A 17,763-nucleotide genomic window follows, 5' to 3' on the forward strand; every position below is an offset into this window, starting at 1 on the left:
CAGCTCAAGCCTCGTTCCTGCAAGGAGTTGATCAGCTTTGGTCCATGGTGGGAGTTGAACACCTTATCCAGCTCAGGGCTTTCCCTGTCTCTCAAACTCTGGTTCCATCTGGAACAATGTCCCCCAGGTGTGGGGAAAGGTGTTTCCTGAACAAACAATACAGAAATTAGACCTTGTGTGATCATCAATATCTTCTGCTCTGAACAGTCACTCCAAACTCATGAGGGGTTTGCTCTTCATAATTTTGTTTTGCACTTGATGTCCCCTCCTCAGAAATCCCAGCTGTGCTACAAACCCTTCACCCTGCACTGGGGGAGGATGTTCAGACCTGTCTTTCCCCATCCACCCTGCTGAACAGTATGAGAGGTGTAATTACATACAGAAATAGAAATATGTTTCTCTGTGTGTGTGTACATATATGTGTGTGTATAAAGTACATGTATATGTCACAGAATATGTTTGCACACACAAATAAATACAACACACTGTCCACTAAACTATTGTGGCATCTCCTGGTTCCTGGACAGCATTTCAGAGCTGGATGCAATGTATCCTTTTACTGTGTCATTGGTTTCCTGGAGGAGTCCCTTTCATGGGGATGAGGTCCTCCTCAAATCCAGCTGTAATCCAGCTGCCTGATAAACCCTCTCTCCTCATCCATCCCCTCACATCACAATATATGTTAAGGTACTACACATTAATTTTTATTTATTTAATTCATTTGATGCATCTGCCCAGTCCTCTTTGGAATACAGTCACACTGCAAAGCCTTGAAGAGCTACCAGCTTGAACTGGATCAGGAAAACCAGATCTGCACAGCTTTGGATTTATTCTAATGTTTCCAGAGGATTCCATGCAGACCAGTGTGAGAATATATAGTGATGCACAGCATTGTGTGCATGTATTCTGACAGCTTTGATGAGATTTATGCAATGCCATTTCAACACTCATATTCTTGCTTTCTGATCTCATTTTAAAATAACACTTTGCTTCCCCAACAGCTTTTGCCAAAGGCCTCGACCCTGCATACCAGGTGGACAAGGGAGGCAAAGTAAGATTCATGGTGGAGCTAGCAGACCCAACAGTGGAACTCAAGTGGTATAAAAATGGCCAAGAAATACGACCAAGTGCAAAGTAAGTGATGTTAGCATGTGTAAGCACTCAAATGGGTGCACATGTACTGCCTTGGCAAGTGTGTTGCACAGATCTCTCTCTTTTTGCTCAGACTTCACCAATTTTATTTCTGAATTTCATTAGATGTGAAGAGTATGCAAATGATGCTATATTGCTCAGGACCCAGGAAAGTCCACTGCAGGCTAAATGTAATCTAGATTGGCTCCTTTGTCTCCAGACATTAGAGATCCTCAACAAAAAAAAAAAAAAAAAAAGTGGTGCCATTTCCTACTCAGGAGTTTTTAAAAAATCAGGAAGCATTGAGAGTAAACAAATCCCTTGTGCTCAGTCGTGGGTCTGGAGTTGGACACAATCTTTCTGCAGTAGCTGTGTGCCAAGAGGAGAGATGTTTGACATCACACACTTACCCTCCTGGCTCATAAACCACCTGAGAAAAGGGCTGTGAGCTTTGTCTCATCTTCCATTCTCTGTTAATTTCAACATATGTGAGTGAACAACCTGCACTGTCACTCAGGGGCAGCAGCTCCAGTGTACACGAGATTTTTCATGTGTATCACCTGCATTTTGGTTTATTCTCTGGCTTTCCCTAAAAGTGATATTCCAGCTGCAGATGTTTGAGTGCCTGCAGGGCAGTGCCTGGAATTTGAGCTCAGTCACAAGTGGATTGTGGGCAGAACCAGCTCTTCCCTCAGGTGCAGAAAACCCCATTCCACAGCCAGACACAGCTGAGAAGGATGTGCAGAACAATGGAAAGCTCCTCTGATGTTTCCCAGCAGCACAAAATCCTGGCAACGTTTTCCTTTGGCCCTGGAGGAAAAAAATAGCCCAAAAAAAGCCCTCTTACATTGCAGAGCAGAAAGGGCTTACAAAACTCCTTGCTCACTTCTGTCACTTTGGCTAACTGGAAAAGCATTCTGGGAATGACTCAGCTGAACTGGAGGTGACAAACAAGTTCCATAATTGTAAAGCAATGATCAGAACAATCAGTGCTCACAGTGGGGCTGTGGTTGGTCACACCTGATGCTGTTCCTGTCTGCTCTGTGGTGTTGGTTAAACACATTTGTTGTGCCTCACAAGGATGGAAACTCAGAACAAACAGTCTAAGAACCCTGGATTTTTGCAATAAAATCTCTTCACCATACCATCGTGGAGCCCAGGTGTGCCCTCAAAAACACCACACTCCTTCAGAGAGGAGACAAATCCCCTTCATTTTGTTGCTGCAGAAATCAGTGAAGGATTTTGGTTCCTATTAATGACTGACCAAAAACAGGATAACCAAGTACCTTTCCTTGAGCATGAGCAGCTCAGAGCTGTTTTGCAGGCAGCTCCACGGATTCCTCTCCAGCACAAGGGTTGAGTTCTCCTTGCATTCCCAGCAGGCTGCTGGAGCAGCTGTCAGATGCTAACGAGCTTCGCTCATTACAGACCTGCAGCAGATCTAAACTGGTGACATAAAGGTGAAAGGCTCCAGATCCCATTACCAAAACCCCATATCCCATTACTGATATCTTGTGCCATCTGGCCCACCAATAATATTAACTTCTTAACTTTGGCTATTATTATACCTCACAAAAATGTTGGAATGAGTGATGGTGTCCCCTTACTGGTTATTTTCAGCATTACTCCTCTAGAGTTTCAGACTCCATTTTATTTGCCATCATTCCACTCTACTTCTTTTTTTTTCCTTTTTTTTTTTTAATTTTTTTTTTCATATCACCCAACCCCAGGATCTTGGAACAATCCAGAAGCAGTCACTCTACACCACAGCTCTTTTTGTCAGGAGTCCATGACAGCTCTGTTAAAACTTGGAAATTGCTTTAAGGACAATTTTTCTAATGTAATTTCCATGTAAAATCCAGAATTTTTGCCTCTAAAAGTCCCTAAAGCACTTTATACATAAAACAAAAGGTGTCCAGACATTTTGCTGATGTATCTTTGCTGCATTCCTCTCCAAACAGATACATTTTTGAGCACAAAGGGAACCAGAGGATTTTATTCATCAATAACTGCACGATGACAGACGATGCTCGCTATTATGTGACAGCTGGTGATGAGAAATGCTCCACAGAACTGTTTGTGAGAGGTGAATATGTCAGCTTGATGCTTTTTTAAGAATAGGGGAGCCCATTGCCCCTAAAACAGCAGAGAATAACCACTGTGCAGCCTTTTGCTATTAAATAAACTTGAGTTATGACACCAGGGATGGATTGAACAAATAAGATCACCACGATATGCTATCAGGTTATCTTATAATATGGCTCTATATCTCAAAATGGGCTGTGGGACCTAATGAAAATGCAGTTTTAGGAGTGGGATTTGTGGGAAAAACAAGGGCAATGTCAGCTTCTCATGTCAATCTGCCTGGAAAAATTGTCAATACAATGATACTCAGTGCAGGTGTTAAGATGAAGAAATGTTATTTTTCTTTTATTGAGCAAATTTCCTACCAGCATCCAAATGAGCAACCACTTTTTGGATTTAAGGCAGAAAATGCTGCACTGACACTCATATTAGAATTTTAAAGTAATATCTCCTTCTATGGCATGATTTAGAAAAGCTCTTTCACTTAGTTCTCCATCTCAGACTGTAAATCTGTAATTTTTTCTTTCCAAAGATCCCCCGATTTTGGTGACCAAAGGCCTGGAGGATACCAGCACCTATGTTGGGGAACGAGTAGAACTGAGCTGTGAAGTGTCTGAGGATGATGCAAATGTGAAATGGTGAGCAGCACTTTGAGCAGCTTCCTTGAGAATAAAAACCAGAAGCTTTTAATTGTGGGCAAAAACGTGGGCAGCTTTTCCTACACCAATAAACCTGAAAATTGTTCTGAAAATCTCAATGAGACTTCATGCAAAAATGTAGCAACAGCAAAAATATCCTTATATATTCATGGATGATTTTATTTAACCTTTTTTTAGTGCCTTACAGTCTTGTAAATCTTCTCTGTAAGTTTCAGTGTAAGGAAGCATTAATTGCACAGGACTTCCTTTGGAAAAATAAAACCTCTCTGTTTTCTATCAGGTTTAGAAATGGAGTAGAACTGACCAACGATCCTAAATCTCGGTATAGAATTAAGGTTGAGGGGAAAAAACACACTTTGGTGATAGAGGAAGCTGCAAAAAACGACACTGCAACTTACTCAGTGATGACAACTGGAGGGCAGTCAGAAGCCAAGCTTTCAGTTGACTGTGAGTATCATCCACCCTGCTCTGGAATTCCTGGGTCACACTGTGCTGCCATGCAGAAATCAACTGTTTCCTTGCCTTTCCCTGGGGGTTTAAAAGGAGACTTAAGAGTCATTTCAATTTCTTGGCTGCAAATTTCCAGAATTGTGACTTCCCTTTAGATAGCTCCCAGCAGCAGCCAACAAACTAGCTCTGCCTGTTAACTTCATGTCAGTCCATTAAGGTGGAAAACAAAGCAATCCATCCAAAGATACAATTGGTGTACAATTGGTCAACAAAGTGAATTTTCAAGGGAATTGAAATTCCTGACCAATTCATGCTGTTTTATTATCAAGCTGGAAATTCTCCTCCTTGGCTACTGAGCTCCATCATCTTTCCTTTAATGCATCTCCTCCTGTTTTCCTAAGTGAGACCACTGAAGATATCACTTGCACTAGAAGACCAGACTGTGAGGCTTGGGCAGGAAATCCACTTGAAGTGTGAGATATCTGAGAATGTGGAAGGGAAATGGTACAAAAATGGGCAGCTGATCGAAGCCAGTGACCGTGTGAAGCTTTATCACAAAGGAAGGTGAGCCTGTTGGGAATTGGCTTGGCTTTGGGTGCAATGACAGTGGGGAGATGTGCCAAAATGTGGGTTAGTTCACTAAAAATTAACTGCTAATTGAGCCTAACCTGTGTCCCTCAAAACATTTTTTTTGGTCATTTTAAAAGCCATGTCTCCTTGCTTCCTGAAATCTTGTGTATTTTGGCTGTGGATGACAACAATCAAATCCTCAATCCACCTAAGTTCAAGCTATGGATTTTTCTTGACATTGCTGTTACTGTTAGTATGGGATATTAAGCAGTAAGACAAAGTAATTGTTAGACACTATTAAAAATATAAAGCTTTAAAATTAATTATTTAAAATAAAATACCTCTTTCTCTCATAGCTCCTGTTTGCATCAACTCAGATCAGGTAACTGCCCATGAAAAGTGTATGGAGATATGAAGTACCTCTGCATTTGTAATCTGTCCTTTTCTCATGTGAAGTTTGGCAGTAGAGAACCAAAACCAACAAATAATCAAATGGTAGCAGCAAGGGGCAAGTGCCAGCTGTGCAATGATCCCTTGGGTTGTTATAAGGCAAAGGAGATCCCCACAAGTCCTGTCATTTTCCCAGTTCTGTGTTTAAGCAAACAATACTGGGGTTGGTTACATTATTTGGTTGTTGTCTCAATAATATTTTGTGCAAAGCACACAGTATTAAATCAGCTAAAATACCACTGAGCAACCTGAAAAGGATTTTTAGTCAGTAATTTTACACTTGCACAGATCTAAAATTTTCACAGATTTTTCCTCAGAGCTTCAAGCAGCCTTCAAAAACAATTTCCACTGATTTATTTTTCAAATTTTTGTTTACAGAATCCACAGGTTTGTCATACCAGTTTCTGCTGTTGATGATGAGGGTGAATACATGTTTGTGCCAGATGCCTACAACATCAATATTCCCTGCAAAGTACACATTGTGGGTAAGTACACTGCACAATGAGCTGTGAAAAACATCTTTCTGTGACCTCTGGAAATTAAAAACAGTGTGAAACACTCCTGATTGCAATGGTTTTGTATCCTCTGAGCACGCAGCCAGCAAAGAAAGCAGAGAAAGCAAAGTGGAAATGAGGTGCTCAGATTTAGGGAGAATGAAAAGGGAAGTGGTTCTAGCAGGGAATGACCATTGTTATATTTCTAATATATTTTTATAAAGTTGTAAGACGATATTCATCAGTTGCTCTCCATACACACAGGATACAAAAAAAAAGTGATCATTTCATTTCCACAAAAGGATTTGGATTAATAACTTTTTGACCTGTAAGAATAGTGAAGGCTGAAGTGTGGTAAAATGTACCATAAAAAAGCCTTCAACTGAAATTCTCAAGAGCTATTTAGAAGAAATCACTCACAAGTTACCTGAGTATACATAATTCTGCCCCAGAAAATTAGTTGTGGGTTTTTTATTATGCTCTGATTATTCCAGAATTTCTAAGGTGCCATGATTCCTTTTTCATGGGACAATTATTTATTTAAATAGACTTTTCTTCACAAATTATCTTCCAAACAAAAAACCAGTTGCCTAAAACACCAGGAAAATGAATCAAAGAGGACATTTCTCTGTGTTGCAGACCTGTGCTAGGTCTCTCAGAGCAGCAGATCCAGGGCAAACTCGGACAACCTCTCTCCTTTTTCAGATCCTCCTAAACTTCACCTGGATGGTCTTGGGGAAAACAACACTGTGACAGTAGTGGCAGGAAACAAACTGCGGCTTGAGATTCCCATCACTGGTGAACCACCACCAAAAGTCTTCTGGAGCAGAGGGGACAAGGTATTTTGTCACTGTGCACATTTCTTTAGCTTCACAAGGAGCCTTTTCCTTCAAAAAATCATCTTTAGCCTTGTGAAAACATTGATTTCAATGGCAGAAAATAAGGGGGAGGTGCCTTCTAGCTAAAAATGCTCCTTGCTCAAAAAAAGAAGGGTAAAATAGAAAAATGAGCCTAGTGCCTCATCCTTTGTGATGCAATGGCTCAGCTGAGTACTAAACAGTTACTCTATTTAACTTATTTTAGTTATTTTGTCATTTTTGTCATCATTAGGTGACTAAAATTGAGGTTCAGTGTGGGTTTCCTCACAGTTTCCTTAACAATTTTGTTCAAGTGACCTGTACTACCTTTGAATTTTGATTTTGGAATATTCTGATTGATTCTCAAACCCAGACAAGATGACTTTTCCCTGTGCTTTCCATGGTTCCTAGATGGTGACAGACAGTGGAAGGATAAGGGCAGAAACATACCCAGACAGCAGCTGCCTGGTGATTGATGCAGCTGAGAGGGAAGATTCAGGTGCCTTCAGAATCACTCTGAAGAATGAGGCTGGGGAGGACACAGCTCTGATCAACATTAAAGTGGTTGGTAAGTCCTGGGCAAAGAGCCCTTGAGCAATGGCTTTTGGCACTGTGCTAGACTCCCAGGAAACTTCTATTTCCCAGTTTGTCCCCATTGCCAGGTAAAGAATTGGCATGCAATTGAGGTGAATTCCTTTTGCACTTAAAAAACTACTCAGATTTTCTTCTTAATTGACATTTTTAATTTGAACCTATGCAAAAGGAAGATTTTAAAAAAAAAATAATATTTACTTTGTTTGCAACAGATGTCCCTGATCCTCCTCAGGCACCAAATGTGACTGAGGTGGGTGAAGATTGGTGTATCATGACCTGGGAACCTCCAGCAAATGATGGTGGATCACCCATTTTAGGTACTTAATTTTCTTTTTTAAAAATTTTTTGGTGGTCTAGACAAAAGAAATAAACTCCAAACAGTGGCTGCAATAGGATCAGAGTTTAGCTCAGTCTCTGGAGAATTCCACTGGGAGTATCCAATTGCTGCAATGTTCTCCCTACTCTTGGACTTCATAAAATACTTGTTTTTCTAATGCTTTGAGATTTGTCCTTTTGTATGTTGCCACATGATCAATCCCCCTCCTTGAAAGACAACCTCCCATAAAAACCAATCTCTGAGCTGTTATTAGCCTGTTTGAATGTGAGAAGGAATTTCAGAAACAATTTGCTGAGTAAATTGGAATATCTGTTAATACACTGACCCAAGAGGAAAGTCAGAGGTCACAGATTCAGGCTCTTTTCACTCTGAGCTAAACACAGCAGCCTTCTAAGCCAAAAATAACCTTATTTATGGCCATGAAAGCAAAATAGGCCACTAACAGATAGCTTGCAATGGGGAAAATTATCCCTAAATCCCTCTGAAGTTAGAAGGAGATATTGAGGTGTATCCAGATAAAAAAATGTCATTAGGCAGTTAAAAAATAGATCATTACTGACCTTTGTGCCATTGCTTACCATGATCAAATTCTTTCTGGTCAAAAGGCTATTTCATTGAGAGGAAAAAGAAACAAAGCTCCAGGTGGATGAGGCTGAATTTTGAACTGTGCAAGGAAACAACTTTTGAGCCAAAGAAAATGATTGAAGGTGTTGCCTACGAGGTCCGTGTGTTTGCTGTCAATGCCATAGGCATGTCCAAGCCAAGCATGCCTTCCAAGTCCTTTGTTCCTCTAGGTAAGTCATCCAGAGCACAGAGACAGGTGTGCATTTAGGAAATAACCATTAATTCATTATTATGATCATCTAATTATGTAATTTTTTTATTAATGTTACATCAAGAAGGCTTTGTCACCTAGTGACAGGCTAATTCAGTGGATTTGTCATATAAAGAAATGGATTTTCCAGCTATTGTGACAACCACAAGTCCCTGCAAAGGAAAAGTGTTTTGTTGTGTAGATAAGCAAAGGTTCACATTTAAATTTTGATCATCTTGCTCAGCAGCACCCCCAGAATGCAGAAGAGGAGGCAGGAGGTGGCTGTTCCTGCTCCAGCAGTTCCCTTTTTGCCAGAAAACACCTGCTGGGGTAGAATTCACTGCTTCCAACTTCCCTGCTCCACCCTCCACAGCTGTTTGTCCTTCTCTGTCCTCAGCAGGAGGAATTAATCTCTGGCTCAGGCTGTGAGCAATATGGGATGAAGTAACATCCTACTACCACACTGCTTCTCCCAGTGTGCTCCTAACTGGGAAAGACATGCCAAAGATGATTGCAAATCACCCTGGCAGGCAGGATTTCACCTGAGATCCCAAACCAGAGGAGCACAGCCCATAAATGTAAAAAACCTTTAACTATAACACACTTTCTCCCCTCTCCCTGCCTGCTCCAGCTGTCACCAGCCCCCCAACCATGCTGGCAGTGGACACTGTGACCGACACCTCGGTGACCATGAAGTGGAGGCCACCAGACCAGATTGGGGCAGCAGGGCTGGATGGATATGTGGTGGAGTACTGCTTTGAAGGAAGTAAGTGTGAGCACCTGGGGTGCCTTGCTCCCAGGGAACGTGGGTGAGACTTTCTCCCTTTTTTCTCTGCAGGTATCAGGTGCTCTGGCTGTCAGGCAGAGAATAATCAGGCAGAAAACATCCAGCAGCAGGGTTTTGTTCAGGCTTCCTTGGGTTTGTATTCCAGATCCCACCCTCTGGTTGTAGCTCTACACATCTTACACTTGAAATCCAAACCAAAAGCATATTATCTGCTGCAGTGTGCCAAGTGCCTTGTTAGTGACTATCCTCTTTTAGATGTTAAATGAGAATCAGGGCAGTGAAGAGTTCATTGGTGGTGAAGGTGTAGGAAATAATGAACAGCTACAGTTGTGGTCCAAAATATATTGAGGCTGGCTGGATTTTAGGGACAGGAGGTCCTCAGTGTGGTAACTCCTGAGTTGACACTTTACTAAAAGGCTACTTCAAGGGCCAGCTGGCAGCACTGAGAACAGCCTGTAGAAGTCATCCAGGCATGCAAAGTTCATGGCTAGATATTTAATTTCTCCAACATTTCAGTGCAGTTTTGGGGATTTTTAACTATGTCCATCTAAGACAAAAATATATGAGAACTGAAGGAGGAAGATAAAGATGCAAGAGACTGAATCAACTATTGAGAGTGAAATAAGAAGAAACAGGGAAATATAATTTATGTTTTACAACTAAGTCTTTGGTGATCAAGCAGCACAAACTTAGTATTTCCCAGCAGATTTTCTTCTGAGCTGGCATCAAATGAAGCCAATTTTCAAAAAGTAAAACCCACCAGCACCTGGGTAAGTATCAACTAGCCTGGTATGTGCAATACTCAGCCTCTGTGGACCAACAGCATCAACTGCAGAGATGATGTGGATGAAGGGGACACAGTTATCTTCAGCTCCACTGCTGTTGCTCTTAACTGTGCTGTGAATCAAGTGATGGGTTCAACACCTCTTTTCCATCAAGGCATTTATTTCAATGAAAGCTTTCCATTAACACAGTCCACAGCCTGGAGGTAAAAGGTAGAGGACAGAACTTGTCATTGATGCTGTCCCACCTTTCAGATTCAGACAATCCAGGAGAACAGTAGGTCCCAAATGTGGTCAGAGCCACAGGATCAGAGCACATTCAGCTCTCTCTCAGAGCAAGGGGAGAGGGTATGAAGGACCCCTGGCTTTTCCCAGGAGCACTCAGCATCTTGTAGTGTTGAGATGAATGTCTTTAAGGAGCAGGAGAAGGACTGAAGAAGCTCAGAGACCTGGAGAAGAGAAGCTGAAGGCAAACACAGCTGGAATGGTAGGAAAGGTTTTCCTTGTTGTTGGGAGGGAGCTGTGGGAACAGCTCAGAACCAGTGAGCATGAAGTCTTCCATCAGGACAGAGTCCTTGTTTGGTTCCCACTACACAGGTCAGATGAAGGGGAATATTAAGGGGAATGTCAGTGTGAGGATTTCAGTGTATGCTGAATATTAAGCTCTGTTTAGCATTGCTAGAATGGCAGGGAAAAGTTAAAAGTGCTTGACATTTTTATATGTGACATCCAAATCAGGCAATAAGAGAGGATGAGAAATATAAATACATTAATTCAAACTATGGCTTTCAGAGGAATTTCCCAAATCTGTCTTTAAAGGGCTGTTAGACAGAAGAACGTTGTATACTCGTTGAATGGAACAAATTCTTTACTTTTTTTTTTCCAGATAGGTTTTAAAACATATGAAGATACAACAAAATGGCAGCCAAGTCTGTCATTTTACTGTTACCCACCTCAGTTAAAATACAATGGGTACAATGTATTTTACATAGTGTTGAGTGTTTGTGTATATCTATATATGCCTCCTATATATGCATATACATCTATATATACACAATTGACATTATGTATATATGTTATGAAAATGCTTAGGAAGAAGCAAGATAAGTAGAAAATACCAATTTTAAAATGCCAATTTTAAAATACCAATTTTAAAAGTCATGTTATTGGATTATTCATCTTTTTCTTTCTGTTCAATTGTTTTTTTTTTTCCTTTCTTGCAATATCTCAGTCCCTCTTTTTCTCAGCCCTTTCAGTGCCTGTTCTGCCTCAAACTAATTTTTTCTGTAATTTTTAATAACTCTTTTTAATTTCAAGATACTTTTTATGAATGTCTATATTCATTCTACTGCTTTTCTCTCAGTTATCTGTTTGTAAACTCATCTGTCTTTGCATTCTCCATTTTTTTGTTTTCACTGAAGTAGTTTGAAAGAAAGCTTTTTAGTCTTCCTTAACACAGCAATCGTTAAGAAAAATAACAAGCTGAGAACAGGAGGACAACAAATGTAGATAGAGAGAATTCAGAAGAAAAATATATCACGAACATTGGTTTAGCTTTGCAAAATTCGTATTTCCCTCTAGTCTGGACCTCAGAACTTGATAAAAGTGGTGAACTTTTTTGCTTCCTTAGCTGTGTACCACTTTGGACAGCTCTGTGTGCATAATACTGAACTGGAGTCTCATCATGAGTATCCTGATCCAGCATTGCATGGGTGTCAATAACATGAATAGAGAATATATATATATATATATATATATATAGAGAGAGAGAGAGAGAGAGAGAGAGAGAGAGAGAAACTCCCCAGGCCTATTTACAACATGCACCTCTGACCCTCTTGCTGTGCTGATGTGGAGCAGAACAAACCATTTTCAGGAAAGAAGGCCAGGAAAGCCAGGAAAGAAGCACTTTGCAGAGTTTCTCTCAGCTGAGATCTTTGCCAGTTTACTCATCCAGGGCCATGCAAAGATAGCAGAATAGTGTTATGATTATCCTGAAAATAGCCAGCTCAAATAGCCAGCTCCAGGATGACAGGAAATTCAGAGCAGTCATAATTTTGTCCAGGAAATAAAAGTTTAGGGTTTGCATCATATCTGTCATCATCCATGGGTTTGGTCTTCTTTAATCTTCTATCTATGTTACCTTTAGCTAAATGTGTTCTCTTCCTCTGTTTCCTCAAGTTTTTTTTCCAAGACTTCTTTTTTTTTTCTGTCTCTTACTCAGAATTTCTCTCCGAATTTCTTATCTCTGCTATGATGTGTTTTCTTCTCCTTCTACACTTTCTCTCACCATCATTTTGTTTCGTTTCTCTCTTCCAAGTGTTCCTTTCATCTCTCTCTTTCCATATTTCTAGGGCTATGCTCAAGCCCAAAAAACCCATACAACTTCATCTCCTCCTCTTCTTTCATCCTTCAGCTTTCCCTTGGGCATCACAAATAACTGGTCTGTCATCCAGATGCCTTCTTTCCATCTCTTTCCTCCCCAAACGTGGATTCTCTAAATCTGTAAAGCCCAGCATCTATCTTTGCACACTTACTAACAGGAATTGCTAACCACTGACCAAATGCTCCATCTGTGTGAAAGTGGGTGTCTCTGATTAATTTTAAAGATGGATTCTCTCAAGGTTTGTCGACAGATCTGTCTGAGGATTTGGGGGAGCCACCTTTTAACTTGGAAGGTACAGTATTCTGCAAAGGAGATAAGTCTTCTTTAACGAAAGAAAAAGTCTCTTCATAACAGTAAAGATAAACTCCTGGCAGTGAATTCTGGGGGCAGCAGCTGACAGGGTTTTCTGTGGTTTAGGTGAGAGGGGAGGGGGAGGTTCTTGGGACACAATCACTGATTGAAATCCTTTCCTGCTGGAAGCTGAAAGAAGCAGCTTGAAGGAGAACTTAACTCCTAAAAGCAAGACAGTTATGAAAATGCACCCCAGCACTAAGCTCTAGGTCTGCAGGGCTCTAGTTTATAACACTTCTCTTGCCTTCTGGGCCCATTTTAGAGCACTGTCTCTACAAGATGTGCAAAGCACTGCTCCTGACCTGCTAGCTCATCAACCTGCCTCCAGTGCCCAGGGCAGAGCTGGGATGGGAGCACAGGCTGGATAGGAAAGGATGGGTTTTAATTAAAGCTATTCTGAAATGCTGTGCTGTTATGATCACTCTGTGAATTTCATGCGACTGCCTGGGTGGGATTAAATAATCTGAGAATGCTGTAATTGTGGGAATAATTCTGACACAGCCTTCCTTTTTTAAAGGCATGAGGAGAGATGGCATTTCATTGCAGTGTGTAAATATTCTGTGTTTCTCTTATTTCTCAGTTATACTTTCAAGGTTACTCAGCACTGTTAGAAATTAATTGCAAAACCCATTTCTCTCCAAGGAAGCTGTTAAAGCAATGATGAGTGCTTTTGGAAATACTCTTTGTCTCCCTTGTTTTATTTCAGCTGAATTAAAAAATCTAACCAGTTTTCTCCTTGCTACACTTAAATTATATTTTAATAGCATTTGTATAATTATATAAAGGTATATAAATAGATGAACATATAACTTATAATCAGAAGAAACCCTTTAGGGTATAAACCAGCCATCCTATGTATGAAAGTGATTTATATTGTGTCACAGCATAACTAGAAAAGCAAAATAGAATTATTCATTAGGATCTAATGAATCCATTGCTGCTCTGTAATTTTCCTCATCCATGTATTTCTAATTCCCTGTTTTTTGGATTTGTCCTCCTCCCCTCACTCCCCTCATAACCCAGCGGATGAATGGATTGTGGCTAACCCAGAGCTGACAGACAAAACCAAGTTCACCATCACTGGTCTCCCCACGGGATCCAAAATCCTCGTGAGAGTGAAAGCTGTGAATGCTGCTGGGGAAAGTGAGCCCAAGTACCACCCACAGCCTATCTTAGTCAAGGAAGTGATAGGTAAGATCCTGCTGCCTACTCTTGCCCACAAATACACTGTTTCCATATTAATACCTGATTTTTGACTTCTAATACTTACTTGTGATTAGTACCTGATGATATGGCCTTACAGAGCCATTGTGTGGTGGCTAGAAATCTTAAACCATCTTTAAAAACCATCATAATTCTTTTTATTTGTTTCATTTCTCAGCCTTTATTTTTCAGTTTTTCAGGGTTTTTTTTTTCCCTGCTGAACTTGATGGTGCTCTTTTTAAATTGCTTCCCCACTAAGCTTCCCACCTATTCCTACACGTTTGGTGTCACAAAAGCTGATGGTGTCCCGAATGAAATGCTGGGGGACCAAGAAATTTAAGACACCTCACTCATTAGTCACTTCTGGGAATTTTAGACCCCATTATCTCGTTTTTATACTGATGCACACCAGTGCTGCCTCAGTTGGAAAAGATGATAAAAAGTGCTTAACTCAAGCTTTTGTTGTGTCCAGAACCTCCAAAGATTCGTCTGCCAAGACACTTAAAACAAACCTACACTCGAAGAGTTGGAGAAACTGTGAATCTTGTTATTCCTTTCCAGGTAAGAACTAAAAACACTGACAGAAAAGTTCTTTTTGCTTCTTTTTGCTTTTTCCCCCCCTTCCTTAATTTTTCTATACTGCTCTTTTTGAACTAATTTCTCTGTAACTTTGGCCAGTGAGCTAACTTCAGGAAATGTGGAAGCACAGTGAAGTGCAGAGGTGCTTGAAAGCTTTGGGTTTAACGTCTCAAACAAATGATGTTCAACCAAATAATGAATTGGGTAACTCAGACAGGCTGGTTGGTCATTTGTCATCCACAGGACACCTCCAAATCCTCACAGGAAACATTGCTCTCCTGAGTGCAGTGAGATAAAAGTGAGATGATTGCTGGCACAATGCAAAGGGGTTGCACTGGAAGCAGTTGGATATAATTATCAAGAGTGGAGCAGTTTAATTCAATAATTTCCTTGCAATGAGAGAAGAAAAGTGAGAGTGGGCAGCTGTTAAATCCTTGAGATCACAACTGTAATGTGACTATCTATAAATACACAGCATGTTTTCCCACAGCATTGTGTTAACTTTCCTTCCCATCCCTTTTATGCCTCTCTACTTGCAGGGTTCTTCTTCTGAATAGAAGAATTATGGCAGAATTCATTTCTATTTCATGTCTGCACATTTAAAGATGCTGTTTGGGCATAACTTGGCTTCACAGAGGCTGTTAAAAGCCTCATAAAAGCCTGATCAGCAATATACTGCAGGATCCACTTCTCTTGAGAAATTAAAGGAATATTCTATGGTTATTCTCTAAGATAAGGTGCTCCAAATAGTGTGAGATTACCCTTTTCAGACTGTCTGCAAACTGTTTGCCTGTGGAAGGCAAATCCCAGGGCAAAGCAGGTGAAATTCACTCTGTTTTGAGTACCTTTATTGGGCACTTAGAGTCACAAAAAATGACTCACAAAAGGTATCAATCCAGCTTTCCTTACAGCTATTCCAACTTCCTCTGCAATGAAAGAAGAGAGTGTAGGATCCCTGCAGGTTTGTCTATTGCTTTCCCCTTTCACTGGCATTGTAGAGAATGTAAGCATTTCCAGAAGGTGAAACACTTTATTCTCTGTTTTCTGTTGGTTATTTTTTCCTCCCTTTTCTTTCAGAAAGCTGGAAATTATTTGTCAAATTTAGCCAGAAAGACAATTGTCCAATATAGCTAGAATTAGCAAGTATTTTCAGTCCCCTGGGTAAAAAAAAAAAAAAAATTATAATTAAAATAATTATTAAAATAAATTTTAAAAAGAATTCTGTTTCTTTCAGGACAGCTTTTATTTCCTGTCTGGAAAAAAACGGGAAATAAACCTGTTTCTTCTTTTCCCTTTTCTCTCCAAAAAAAATACCATAAAAAACTGTTCCCTGGCTCCTTGCAGGGGAAACCAAGAGCAAAAGTGGAGTGGCAGAAGAATGGTTCTCCCATCGACAAGAACGAGATCAACATCCGCAACACGGAGAACGACACCATCATCTTCATCAGGAAGGCAGAGAGAGGACACTCTGGGGAGTATGACATGAAGGTGGAGGTGGAGAACCTGGTGGACAAAGCCACGATAGATATCCAGATTGTTGGTATGTCTGGAGGAAAGGGAATGGATCCAGATGTGCCACAGCTGCGGGGAAATGGGAATCCTGATGAGCATCTTTCTTGCCAGGGATAATTCTCCACATCCAAATCTGTAGATTTGTGGTTTCCTTTCTCTAAGGAAACCTCCACACACAATAGCATTGTTGGGATGTGCCAATCTCTGTTTTTTCACTGCATTCCCCCTCATGTTCTTGTCTGTCCTGGATGGAAGGTTTTTCCTGTTGAGTGATGCCCACAGACAGAGATGGCAGCAAATTCACAGTGAGTTTGTCACAAATGCAGTGTGGGAGAAATCCTAAATGCTGAAAATACAAGAAGGTAGGAAAGACAGACAAGAAAAAACATATACTTCTCATTTTTGCAATTTATTTCTTTACATAATAGGCAAAACAGCACAACTTTACCTACTAAATTTATTGTAAATCTGACATGCCTTAACTTCAGAAAGTCTTATTTTACAGCTACATCTTTCTTTTGACATTATTTTTGGGGTTTTTTGGTTTTTTTTTTTTTTTCAAGAAAGAGCAAGAAATCAAACTAATTGGAAGATGTGTCTGGGAAGAGATAGCTGACACTTGTTTGCTTTCTCTGTCATATTTTCATCACAGATCGCCCAGGTCCACCAGAGGTTGTAACTATTGAGGATGTCTGGGGAGAGAATGTAAATTTATCATGGAAACCACCAAAAGATGATGGCAATGCTGCCATTACTGGGTACACCATTCAAAAGGCAGATAAGAAGAGTATGGTAAGTAATAAAGAGATGTCCAAAATGTGGATTTACTCATCAATTCTCCCTTTCAGAAACAGTACGTAGGTAATTCCTAAACTGCTCTATAGGTAATTCCTAAACTGCTCTGAGATTTACAGGTGAAAATCCAATACAGAAATATTTATTATTTTCATTAAACTAACAAAAATTTTACACATTCTTAAAAGACAGTAGTCAGATTCTCAGATTTAACATTTACTGCAGATTTAAACCCTGGAAATCTGGGACAATATTTTGGGATTGGGAGAAAGTAACAACAGCATGGATCACTGAGGTCACTTTCCCCACAATATCAGTGGTGATGCATTTTGCAATTCTGGCACTGTTGGTCTTCTACAATAAACTGTTTTCCCAAAAGAACTTTGACTCTCAAAGTTGACCAAATATTAGTGCAAAGTGTGGCACAGGGAACGCAGCACAAGTTCAGTTTAGAAAAGCAAGAAAACTATTTAGGGCAGAGTAAAGAAAAGCAAAAAACATTGCTGTGGTCACATTGCAACCCTTCCAGCTGCCAGGGGAACAATTCAGCAGAGCTCACTTTCCATTCAGCCTTTGCTGCTCAGCAGGGAGCTCTGCAGTGCTGTCCTTATCACTCATTTCACAAATTATTGTTAGCTATGTTCTCTTCAAAGAAGAACCTGATGCACAAAACAAGCTACCTGAAATAGAGGCCAAGGCAAAGTTAGGAGAGCAAAAAGTGGACAAATTTTATATTAAAGGATTTTAGGTACATCCATGGCAAACAAACCCGCAAATGCACACTGGGTCAGGAGCTCCTTACCTTTTATAAGTTCTATCTTATTAGCATATTGGCCCTTAATTCTCCAATCACACCCTCAGGTGATGATGATAACCACCCCAAACCTGCTCCCCCCAATTCCCTGTTTACATATTTTCAGGCTCTAGGGC

The 17,763-nt window shown here is 40.4% G+C and overlaps 1 protein-coding gene across 7 annotated transcripts in view; it reads left to right on the forward strand.

Annotated features, from left to right (window-relative positions):
• The window catches only part of MYBPC1 (myosin binding protein C1), a 63,816-nt gene that overhangs the window by 36,247 nt on the left and 9,806 nt on the right, over positions 1 to 17,763 (forward strand). For 6 of the 7 annotated variants that reach the window (XM_085049594.1, XM_085049597.1, XM_085049596.1 and 3 more), the window contains 15 exons: positions 1,002 to 1,134; positions 3,093 to 3,217; positions 3,749 to 3,854; positions 4,156 to 4,322; positions 4,727 to 4,889; positions 5,724 to 5,830; positions 6,545 to 6,678; positions 7,108 to 7,264; positions 7,503 to 7,607; positions 8,233 to 8,421; positions 9,073 to 9,207; positions 13,768 to 13,935; positions 14,420 to 14,508; positions 15,871 to 16,066; positions 16,691 to 16,830. In XM_085049594.1, the coding sequence (XP_084905720.1) occupies positions 1,002 to 1,134; positions 3,093 to 3,217; positions 3,749 to 3,854; positions 4,156 to 4,322; positions 4,727 to 4,889; positions 5,724 to 5,830; positions 6,545 to 6,678; positions 7,108 to 7,264; positions 7,503 to 7,607; positions 8,233 to 8,421; positions 9,073 to 9,207; positions 13,768 to 13,935; positions 14,420 to 14,508; positions 15,871 to 16,066; positions 16,691 to 16,830 (2,114 nt within the window). Of the gene's footprint in view, positions 1 to 1,001; positions 1,135 to 3,092; positions 3,218 to 3,748; positions 3,855 to 4,155; positions 4,323 to 4,726; positions 4,890 to 5,723; positions 5,831 to 6,544; positions 6,679 to 7,107; positions 7,265 to 7,502; positions 7,608 to 8,232; positions 8,422 to 9,072; positions 9,208 to 9,279; positions 9,361 to 12,616; positions 12,686 to 13,767; positions 13,936 to 14,419; positions 14,509 to 15,870; positions 16,067 to 16,690; positions 16,831 to 17,763 lie in introns of all 7 variants that reach the window. The other variant, XM_085049600.1, reaches the window with a different exon arrangement.

Source organism: Lichenostomus cassidix, chromosome 1Ab (assembly GCF_008360975.1).
Source record: "Lichenostomus cassidix isolate B80296 chromosome 1Ab, HeHo_3.0, whole genome shotgun sequence".
Taxonomy (NCBI): domain Eukaryota; kingdom Metazoa; phylum Chordata; class Aves; order Passeriformes; family Meliphagidae; genus Lichenostomus; species Lichenostomus cassidix.